Source organism: Benincasa hispida, chromosome 5, assembly GCF_027475165.1.
Source record: "Benincasa hispida cultivar pf3 chromosome 5, pf3_genome.v1.1, whole genome shotgun sequence".
Taxonomy (NCBI): Eukaryota; Viridiplantae; Streptophyta; class Magnoliopsida; order Cucurbitales; family Cucurbitaceae; genus Benincasa; species Benincasa hispida.
In genome coordinates this window covers 45,019,130-45,031,370 of record NC_143482.1, presented here as the reverse complement: position 1 = coordinate 45,031,370, position 12,241 = coordinate 45,019,130, and the positions used below count along the sequence as shown (strand labels likewise).

The window sequence follows — 12,241 nt, the reverse complement described above, 5'->3', positions numbered from 1 at the left end:
TCACTACAAAATTTCAGCCCATTATCAATTCTTAAGTATTTAATTTCTTTAGATGTTTGTTTCTCTATCATGAGTTTCCATTCCTTAAACCTATCAAACACTTGGTCTTTAGTTTTAAAGAAGTAGACCCAACTTTTTCTAGAGAAATCATCAATAAAAGAAAGTAAATACCTAGAGCCACTTAGGCTAAGTGTAGAGGCTGGATCCCATAGGTTAGAGTGTATGTAATCTAGGATAGCTTTTGTGGTATGTTGTGCTTTAGTGAAACTATGTCTCGTGGCTTTCCCTAAAACACAATGCTCACAAAAGGTTAATTCTTTTGAAAGAATGCCTTAGATAGGACTTCTAGGCTTTTGGCACTTATGTGAGATAGTCTTTTGTGCCATAAATCAGTCTCAATAAGCTCATTTGTGGTGGCTACATAAGCTCTAGTCATCATCTCTACCCCTTTGACCACAAACAAATCATTTACCTTTTCCCCAACTAAGATTACTTTAGAGTCCTTTAGTACCTCAAGAGTTCCTCTTTTACCCCTGTATTCACACCCTATAGCATCTAACATGCCTAAGGAGATTATATTTCTCTTAAGTAGAGGAAAATATCTCACATTCTTAAGAAGTTTGATAGTTCCATCTTTGAGTTTCATGGAAACAGAGCCAACGCCCTCAATTTTACAAGCTTGGTTATTACCCATATAAACCATTTCTCCTTCTATTTCCTTAAAGGTGTTAAACCAGGGTTTCATTGATGTCATATGGTAGGTGCATCCAGAGTCTAAAATCCAATCATGTTAACCTAGAGGGTTTATATGATTAGATTTATCGTTTAAGGCTAAGGCATCTGAGTAAATAAATGAACCCTTTACAACAGATGCCTCGAGTTGTTTTCCTTTTGAATCCTTCTCTTTTTTTTGGATCTCTCTCTTTAAAATAAAACAATGATAGGCTTTGTAGGTCTGCTTTTTCTTCTATGGGCCTGCTTCTGCAAAAGAAAAACAATGTTAGCTCAAATGATGAAAAATAAAAGGCCTTTTTACCTTGACCCAATTCTTGAAGCCCGGATTCTTTGCCCCAAATACTTGGTTGGTAGAGAACTAGGTTGAGAATTGACCACAATTTTTCAGCTGATGGCTAGCACGTGGATGATCCCACTGAAATTTGTCTGATGGAAAAATGAAAACAATTTTTTTTTTTTTTATGGGTGCAAAATGAAATTTCTCTCTCTCTCTTTCTTTCTGATTCTCTCGATCTATCGCCTTTCTGTGTTCTTTCTTTGTTCTAACCCTAATAAGTTTTCTTTGATGTGTGCGATTGTTTATGAGTAAACGATGAGAAAGCTTACAATCAGGTAGACGAAGACAGAAGAAAGGATGTAGACGATCATGCAATTGTGTAGACGATTGCTCTAAAGAAAGGTGTATGATCGTGCAGTCGAGTAGACGATTGCTTGAGGGAAGATGGCTGATCGTGCAATCGTGTACACGATTACTTGTAAGAAGGTGACCGTTCACGTAATTATGTAGACGATTACTTTAAAGAAAGGTAGACAATCGTTCTATTTTACTAGATGAAATGAAGAGAAAAGGTAAACGATAGACGAATCTTGTAGACGATGAAAAGAGAAGAAGGAAATACATTGCGATGTACATGGTTCGGCTATGAAAGCCTACGTCCACAGGAAGGAGATAGTTTTATTATGAAGCTAAGTCACAGACCCTTTTTTCTTTACAGGCTGCTCAAGTTTTTTTTTTTGAAGCTTTGTATTCGTTGTTGTATCTAAAATTTATAAATGATGAGTTTAAATATTATTTCCGATACAAGTAGTTACAATAACTAACTGTAAAGATTAAAGAAATGTGAAACAGCTTCTTGATATTGATGTATGAGCTTATATTCTTCAAGTTTTGGATTTTTCATTACACATTTCTACCAGAAATCACACAGACTCCCCCTATAAATAATAAAATCGATTAATCATTTAGAAAAAAAATAAAAAAGATACTTGAGTACCCTTTGTCAAAATTCGAATCGGGTGACAGGAAAATGGAAGATGTTCAACGACCATGAAAGATGAGTTTTTTTTACATGGCTAGGGGAGTCTTTGCGAAAAGAGAGTCCAGCAATAGTTGAAAACTCAAAGAGAAAAAGAAGTAGAAAATACTAACTTCCATGGAAAGATGAAGTTTTTGCGATAAGACTTGTCTTTTTGAATTCAATTGAGGTGAAAATTTGTATTTTTACAAGATAGATTCCTTCACTAAAATTCTGAAAAGTTGGAAAAGAGATTAAAAAGATAGATTTTAAAATTGAGGTTACTTTTGAGTAGAATTTATTTTTGGGGGGTTAAATAGGCCATTTCCTAGTTTTGTTTACAAGCTTTTGTTAAATAGGCTTACTATTCAACAATATTTCCTTTAATTTTTTTCAGACAGTTGCATAATAAGTAAACCCAGATTCCAAGAAAGCTGAAGAACTCACAAATGCTTGAATGGCACAAGTTGAGATTCATGGCATGGGATAACACTTGAATGAGTTCTACAATGTATCTAACCATAGGTAAAAACATCGATATCAAATATACCTTAACAGTCAATTTGCGAACACATAAATCAAATATTAAAATACCTACCAATATGGAGAAAAGAAATTTTGATGGGTCTCCAATTAATTGCAATTCCAATCTCCAAAAGGACTTGTGAGGAAAATAGGGAAAAGAGATAGTCGAGGATAAGTATATTATGTATTCTATTGTATATTTTAAAGATTTTAATCTATTATTTATGGAATTTAGAGGATTCGTGAAATGATAGAATTTTGAAAAGATATTTAGAAACGGAGAAAAACATGAATGCAATAAGGATTGTACTAATCTATTGTACCATTAGATAACTTCCAAAGAAAATGTGTCATGTAGCAATTTATTTAGAGGTAGTTGCAAATAAAGCATTCAAATACAAAGTATTAGTATATATAGTACAATGCAAAAATTTTTAATCTAATTCTAAAATGTATCCATGAAAGAGCATCACTAATAGAAGTTATCGGCGATAGAGTTTATAATTAGTAAATTTTACTATATTGGCAATTTTTTTTCTAAAAAAATAACTATATTCTTAATTATTAATCTTAAGAAGTTTGCCATATACCATATATACCCATATCATGTTGAACATATAAAGATGCGGAAACGGTAGCATACATTTCAGTTACTATTCACATCTAAAAGGCCAAAGATTTCAATTCCACAATCAAAGCATCTACAGTCAAATACGACGATCCATCTTCCCCAACCGCCTTCTTCGCCTTCTCTGCAAATTTTCTTGCTCTGTTTCTCATCTCTTCCCCTTCTTCTTCCTCCATTACTCTCCTAATCGCCTTCTCCACAGCTTCTCTTCCAACGAAATCTCCCACAATTTTCACCCATTTCTGAACCCCAACAGCAACTCCAATTTTCAGAACCTCCGTCACCAATTTCTCGTTGTAAAACTGCTCGGCCCCCACCGGCCACGTCACCATCGGAACCCCTGCCGCCACCCCTTCCAGCGTCGAATTCCACCCGCAGTGGGTCACAAATCCACCCACCGCCGGGTGATCCAATATCAAAAGCTGCGGCGCCCATCCTCTTATGATCAACCCTTTTCCTTCCATCCTCTGTTCGTAACCCTCTGGCAACCAATTTCGCTCCTCTGCCTCTTCTTCCTCTTTCCCTTTCCTGATAACCCAAATAAAATTTTGCCCAGAAGCTTCAAGCCCAATCGCGATCTCTTTAAGCTGAACAGAGTTGAATTTAGCCAAACTTCCAAAACACACATACACAACCGAATTGAGTTTCTGGGAATCGAGCCATTTCAAGCACTCATCCTCGTCAATGGCGGATTCTCTTCCTCTGTGTATGATTTCTTGAGTTTCAGTGTTGCATAATGAAAGTGGGCCAATTAGCCACATCTTTCTTCCCAAGACATCTCTGTAACAATCTGCATACTCTGCTTCCAGCTCGTAAAAACTGTTCACAACAACCCCATAACAACACGATACCGACTCATCAACCTTGGCTATAAATTTGCTAAATTCATTCTCAATATTCTCGGGATCGAGTGCAGGGAGTTGCATTTTGGTTAACTTAATGTCCCCGGGGAGATAAGGAATGAGAAAATGCTCTGTATCGGACAAAACACGCTTGTGCGGCTCATGGATTCGAATGAACTCTAAAGCACAATGAGAGAAACAACTAGTTCCTTGGAAGATCAACCTGGGGATCCCAATTTTAGCAGCGACATCGTTTGTCCAAGGGAAGAACATATCAGCCAAAATACAATGAGGGCGATACTGCAACAGAGCATGTTCAAGCTGATCTTGAAGCAAAGTGGTGGCAGCGAAGAATTTGGGGAGCAAATGAAGGCTTGGAAGGGAGTCGGCATTTTCACAAGCATCTGGTAGGCCAGCTTCTACAGAAGGGAGCTTAAGGGGAAGAAGGTGAATCAATGAATTGGAATTATGAAGTGATTTGGAAATGGAGATGGAATTGAGAGGAGTTGTGACGATGGTGATCTTGACGCCGCGAGATGCGAAGAGCTTGGCCATGTCGATGATGGGAATCATGTGGCCGTGAGCCATGAATGGGAACAGAAACATATGAAGCTCACACCCATTTTGGCTGCACATTACTTTATTATAGAAGAGAGTTTAAAGAAGAGGATGGAGATGAAGAACAGAGAGGAGGTTACAGAGTTCATATAGAAGAACTTTGTGCTCTGTGGATGGAAATTGATATTTCGTATACATTTTTCCATTTCCCTAAAGAAAAAAAATCTTGGAATGTGTCCTTAAATTTAAATTTATGAATTATACATATTGAAAAAGCAATTTAGAATCCTTACGCTTGTATCCTTATATGACAATTTTAGCTAGAAATTTTTGTTTTCAAATTTGATATCTAAAGAGGTTAATTTGATATCGCACTTTCTGAAGCTTCTTTAGCAACGAACAAGTCAGCCAATAAAATTTCGCAAATAGTTTGATGGTAAGAATAGAGAAGAGAAAGATTATAGTAGGCTAGAAGTAAGCACGACAGCTTTATAACATACTATTTCGGGTATGGGGAAGAAAAAAAGAAATAAGTAATCTATAAATATGAACATGGGTTAGGTTGGATTGGATTGAAGCATCTTTTAGATTCAATTCAATAGTTCGGGTTATAAATTTCTTCAACACAAACCATCTTTATTAAATAATGAACCCGACCCGACCATGAAATATTTTGATTGGATTCGTTCAGGTTACTCAGATCATTGTTTACATTCTTATTTAAAAAAGAAGTAACATGTTAATATGTAAAAAAAAATTGTTTAATTATTTTCACTTATTGAAATAAGATTAGCCAATCAATTTAATTATATTATGAAAAACTTATTTCCATAATGTTAAAAAATTATTTTAAACCATTAATGAATAATAAATAATCTTTAAAAAAAACTTATGAAATTAAGTAAAATTAAACTAAATATATGTATATATAATTGTATTGGAAGTAAAAATGCATACATTTTAATACTAATAAAAAAATTCAGGTTAGTTTAGATTGGCTCGAGTTATTTTTTGTGAACACATGAACCAACCTGATTCATGAAGTTTTCATTTATTTTAATTCAACCCAACCCAGATGAATTAATAACCCAATCCGAACCGTACGGATTGGGTAGGGTTGATCAAATTTTTCAGGTCATTGGGTTTTTTGAACACCCCTAATCATTATTAATATATTAATACTAACGTTATACAAACCAATATGGATAAAGCTCCATGGGTATAAATCTTGTACTAAGTATGACCTTAAGTTTTGTGCATCCCACATATTGTCAACAAAAAATTTATGTGTCATTGTTGGAATATCTTGAGTCATTTTATGAGATTTCTACCTATCTCATTTTTAGGGGAAAGGGGATGAGAGGGGACTTTTTTTTTTTTAGTATACCTTTGGTCTAGACTAATATTTGTAGATCTAATGACAATACTAGAGGGGTGAATAGAGTTACCTGCAAATTTATTAATCTAATTGTACGACGATACTTGAATTTAATTAAAAAAAAACTAGCTATAAGCAACCAATTTAAAGTAATAGTTAATATCACAATTATGTAAAATATCAAATCAATCCTAACATGCAATATAAAAATTAGAAAAGAAATGACGTACAAAATAAAAGGAGTTCTAAAAAAAGCTGAAGATGTCGAAATTTATACCGGTTCGATAATATGCCTATGTCCTCTCTAAAACTCCTTACTTATTTCACTTAGAAAAGTTCTCTTGTAGGTGAAAACAAAACATACACAATTTTTTTTTCCCACCTACACTAAAGAAAAACTCGGATACTTCATTGATTCAGGTTCTAATATATTTTTTTTAATCTTAATATTCACAAGTTTTGCTCTATGACATTCCAACAATTTTCTCACACAGATCACACTTGTAAAAATTACAAAGAATGAGAGATAGATGAATTTTTAGCACTTGGAGGATGAATAAATAAGGAATATGTTTGTTGGAATTTTTTTTTTTGTTTTTTTTCAAGAAGTGCCTAGAAGGACGAAGATTGATGATCATAAAATATGAGTGATTTAACATCAACCATTGGTTTTAAGGTAAAACGAACGAATGATTAAGATTAAATAGAGAGAAAATAATGGAAATTAAATTTAGGGAGGGAAAAAAAATTGAGAATCAAATTTTGGAAGGAAATCCCTTTTTCCCATATTTTCCTTGTTTACAAATTAAAAAAATTTAGGATACCGAATCTTTTTAAATATTTACATTTTATAGCAAAAAAAGGTTTAGAAGCTTCTTGTTATAAAAGGTAAATATTTTCGTGATTTTTCGGTTTATAAGAATTTTGCATGTATATTAACCTAGGGTGTTCATTTTGTTCACCCCACTCAGACCCCTCATCTCAGTATCTCACGCCTCATGGTCTCACCTCAGTGCAGAATCTCTCTCATTATCACGGTCTTCTGTTGAGTCTAAGATGGCTATGTATATATGTACTATATGGGTATGTCTAATTTGAATGCAATTTTTCTTTGTTTGCATCTCATGTATGAGTTTGGGGGGTCATTTTCTTTTTTTTGGGATTAGTTCTATTTTTCAGCTTCTTCGTGTGCCCTTCTTGCATGAGTGTTGGGAAAGAGAAATGTAGCTAAAATAGTGAACCTATTAACAAGAGGTTAATTCTGTGTTTTCTCCAGCTGTAGATCTTGTTCTTACATCGATTGATTTAAGCAAATTTTGAGTCAATTTAGAGTACAAGCAATTTGGCCACACCCCATGACCAATTTTAACTGGTTTAAGCTTGTTCCATCAGTGGGAAGCCTGGGAGAAGGCTTTCCCTTTGAGAGTACAAGTAAGCTGACTTGACCGGACAACCCAACCCGCCGACCAACCCAAAAATTGATGGGTTGGGTTGGATTTGGTTGGTCCATCTATAGAATCAGTAGAGTTGAAAATTTGACCGTTCTAAATTTTTGGGTTGGTTCGAACAAATTCTCTAATTCGATCGGATCCAACCCATGTACATCTCTAGTTATAATTTTATTTGATTGCGAGTAATCTCATCTTTCTTCTTTTTTTTTTTCTTTTTCTTTTCATCTCGTCTACCACGTGTCATCTTAGGGTTTGTCCACACTTGACATGTTATTGCCACATCATTGACTACATCAAATTTTTCTTTCAAATCTTCTTTTGACCTTCATTTGATGCCCAATTTAAATAAATTCAAAGTGAGTTGAAATCATAGAACTTTAAAACACTAAATCTTAATGAATTTATTTATTATCATTAAAACATATGGTATGATTGAAACTTGTCAAACTAACAATATTCACATTCTCAATATATTGATTTACACTGAAGTTGTCTAAAATTATATGTTGGTTGATACGTTTATCTACCCTGATGAACTCCTGTTTTGAAGGCTTTTATTAGGTAGTTTAAGACTATCGAACTGTATTATTGCCACAATAGAATTCAGGTATTCTATTAGAAAATGCATTTAGTCATTTTTACAAAATAATAATAATAATAATTGTGGGGTTAACTATTTCTCAATTGTAGGGCTTAGATTTACCTTCTCTTTTTTTTTTTTTTTTTCTTTTTTCCTTTTTGGAATTTTGGTTATTGATTTGAAAAGATTCATTAAATAATAAAGTTGTATTTAAAGTGTCTGATAATATATGTGGGGGATTTTAAAAAATAGATTAATAAGGAAAAATATTTACCCAAATAGCCAAAATTTAATTATACTTGTTAGACGTTGTTATAAATATCTGTCACGGATAGATACTTATAGACGTTGATAGAAATTTATCAGTGTCTGTCAATGATTAAACTAATAAAAGTTATCACTATATTATGAGTGATAAAAACTGATACGCTTCTATTATTGATAGAGATTGATAGAAATTTATGAGTATTTTTTTGCTAGTTCTGTGAATAATTTGACATTATTCTATCTGTGAAAATTTCTCTAATAAATTTATAAACTATAAAGATCGTTGATATTATAAAATAAATGTTACATCAAATCTCAACTATTATGAGGATATATTTGAGAGTAATTTTGAAATGAATAAAAATACGTTGTCATGTCAAATATTGCTTTCATTTTAAAATGGTCATGTTCGCAAACAGTAGTTAAGGGCCACATATTTGGTATAATCTAGGTCTCAATTTTATGTTTTCACATTCATTTGAATTAAAAAAATATATGTTTGGTTAACAAATCTAGATTCCATATTTTTAAATTTTTTTTCTAATTATGTGATTTAAATAGTACAAATATTAAAGAAGAATTTTTTTGAAAACTCAATGTATCTAAATTATATTAAAAATAATAAAAATGTTAATAAATATAAGTTAGATATTATAAACTCAATTCATAATTATTAAACTAGAATATAAATGATATAATGTAATGTAAATTATATGATAGTACAAGTAATAATTATTCAAACTTTTTAACATAATACACATTAATTAATCAATTATTAATAGTTTATATTCAATCTAATGCTAAGTTGATAAGTACAACTAATTTTGTAATTTGTTATATAGATTTAAATATATTTAAAATAATTATTTAAATGAAAATTCAACTATGAGACACATATCACAAAATATGAAACACATCTATGTTATTTTAAATCATTATTTTCAAATTTTTATATTCAGATTGTCTACCAAAGAGGCACAAGTAATTTCAAAACAATCTTAGATAATTTAAAGTGATTTCTAATCAATCACCTTTGAGAGATTTTGATTTTAAATCCACTATCGTTTTAAAAAACAAAAAAACAAAAAAACATTTTCCTACTTCACTTTATTTTTTTCTAAAATTATGTGGAGTTAATTTTTTTTTTTTTCATTCTAAAATTGTTGATTTCTCCATAATTATTTATCTCTATTTTTCCAACTCACTTTTTAGTTTTTCTACATTTAAAGTTTTTATTATACTTTTTCTGACTTTATTTTCTCTCAAATGCTTATTGTGGCGCTTAGAACTTGCTCACATTAGATGTCGCTATAAATGTCTCTTGGACTTGACCTCCAACCCATTTCTCCTTATATTTGGTCTTAAAGTTTCTTCGAACTGACCTGCGCAAAAGATCCTTGTATCAATGTGGTGCCAAATCTACCACACAGTTCAATGTCTAAATTAGTACAGGGAGTGTATAGCTTAACTAAGCATACAATTAAGGTCATGACTTTCCTTTATATATTACTTACTTTTCCCTTTTTTGGGATCATCAAATGAGACCATTTATAGACTTATAGCTTCCTTTCACACTCACATCTAGTTCCATGTAACAGCAGCGATGTCAGGATGGTTGTGGGACTTGAGGTTATATCCTTCCTGTAACGTCTGTTTGGGGATACGTGCAATGCCAATAATGGCAAGGAGATTATGAGTCTCGAGGTTGCATGGAGCCACATGAGCTCGTCTGGTCAACTAAAAGCATTAAGCTTGACTTGATTATACCTTGAGCTCATCTGGTTGGCTCGACTATCCCTTGAGCTCATATGGTCGGCTTGGAATCTAAGGCTCTAACTTTTTCCTTTTGGAACACGCATTTCCCCATGTCACCTCCCAATTTCTTTTAGACTTGAGCTTGCTGAAAGACTTTGGGTCTTGCTAGGGAAACCTTCAAAACAATTTTATTTCTCACTTTCTCTCTATCCAACATTTTTTAAACTACTAAAATTTTATCTGTAGTAAAATATCTGTTAATCTCACTATTTTTTTCCTCTATCTACAATATTTGTATACCACTAGTCCTTACTGACTTTTATTCTCTAAAAGTTTTTATCCCTTCCTTTAATATTTCTCTTAAAGTTATTTTTCTTAAAGTTTATTTTATAACAAATTGCATCATCTCTAATGGTGACTATAAGGTATGTTGGCATATGTTGGCAAACGTCATTACGTCCTGCATTCCTTGCCATGCGCCAATGTGCCAACTTAAGATGTGACAGATTGGTTCACCTTTTGCTGTGAAGTTATTGTATTAACTACAACAGTGGTTATATTGACGTCAATACGCCATCTGCTTATAGATGTGTTGAATATACGTTGTAAACATGCTGTAGATATATCGACCATATGTAGCAAAAATGTTGTCGATTTTATTTGGAGATGGAAAAGCAAACACGCAACCATCAAACTTGAAGATGGAAAAGCAGCGATACAACCATCAAACTTGGAGATGGAAAAGTAGGAATGCAACCTCGAACTTGGAGATGGAGAAGCAGCAGCGCAACCATCGAACCTAGAGATAGAAAAACAGCAATGCAACTATCAAAATTGGAGATGGAGAAGCAGCAGTGAAACCATAGAACTTAGAGATGGAGAAGAAATGATGCAACCATCAAACTTGGAGATGGAAAAGTAGTAATACAACCACCGAACTAGGAGATGGAGAAGCAATAATGCAACCATCAAACTTGGAGATGGAGAAGCAGCAGTGCAATCCTCAAACATAGAGATGGAACAAGCAACAATGCAACCATCAACCTTGGAAATGCAGCAACAGGGAAGATTGTAAACTTGAATTTGAAGAGACACAGTGAATTATCCAAACTTGAACTTGAGGAAGTCTCTTTGTATCCTCCACTCTTGATCTTGAAGATGCAACAGTGAAGCGTTCGAACCTGACTTTGAAGTTTTTTTTACTAGACTGAACTTAAGGTTTCCCTTAAGCTACCTACATAACTTGTAATGGATAGGGATCAAGTCATAACGTAGATCAAATGATCTTTTTTTTTTTTTTTTTTTTTTTTTTTTGCTTTTTGTTGCTTTTTTACTGGACTGAGTTTAAAGTTTCCTTCAAACTGCTTATGTACCATTTATAATAAATAGAGATTAAGTCATAACGTAGTTTAACATTTTTTTCGAGTCGTTCACCTTTTAAGCTCATGTAAGCCAGGAGCAACATGCAGTTTATACTCTTACAATAAGGAGTATCTACATTTAAACTTCAGAAGCTCTTGTTTCATCATTGCTTTGTTCATCTTCTTCAGAAGCTTTTATTTCATCAAGACTAATATTTTGTTCTTGAGATTTCAAACAATTTAAATTCCAAGAACATATTGCACTTCTCCCGGATTTTTCATTTGGAATAATGGAGATACCCTAGTTTTTAATATAAATAAGAAATCCAACATTATTCCCAATGAGAACGATATCATTTACATACAACACAAGAAAAGCAACAATACTTTTGATGATTTTCTTATAAACACAAGGTTATCTATATTTTGTTCTGTCACACCCCGTCCTAGACTACTCTCTGAGCCTAGGAAAGAACATGACTGCAGCAGTTATCAACCCTTTTGTTGACACTTACTGCCTAATAACACTTGTGGAAATAACTCTGATACCAATGAACAAATTCAACAACCAACTGATTAAGTCAAGGAGATAACAACAACGGATTAGATAGACCCATTTTATTACAACAATGTAACATTTATACAACTCCAAGACTTAGCTACAAAGTTTACAACAACAACTGTAAAACCCTCCGGAAGTGTAACTGTAGCATGTGGCAGACCTTGATCTTAGCAGCACCTTGGAACTCCTCACCTTTCGCTACCTAGGGGGGGAGGGGTAAAACATGAGCTATACAGCCCAGTGAATGGTGCCTTTAGATAAACAAATAACTTTGACTACAAAAATATACTTTTTGGAAATCAAA

General features: G+C 33.1%; 1 protein-coding gene across 1 annotated transcript; it reads right to left on the bottom strand.

Annotated features, from left to right (window-relative positions):
- Positions 1-3,049: 3,049 nt before the first annotated feature.
- On the bottom strand, positions 3,050-4,855 carry LOC120078475 (scopoletin glucosyltransferase-like). The gene has a single exon (XM_039032744.2). It carries the CDS (start codon positions 4,659-4,661, stop codon positions 3,219-3,221), a length of 1,443 nt encoding a protein of 480 aa, XP_038888672.1. The 5' UTR covers positions 4,662-4,855; the 3' UTR covers positions 3,050-3,218.
- Between the last annotated feature and the right edge of the window lie 7,386 nt (positions 4,856-12,241).

Bases quoted from the DNA above. Each gene is read 5' to 3' on its own strand.
- LOC120078475 (XM_039032744.2), bottom strand. From the start codon at position 4,661: ATGTGCAGCCAAAATGGGTGTGAGCTTCATATGTTTCTGTTCCCATTC.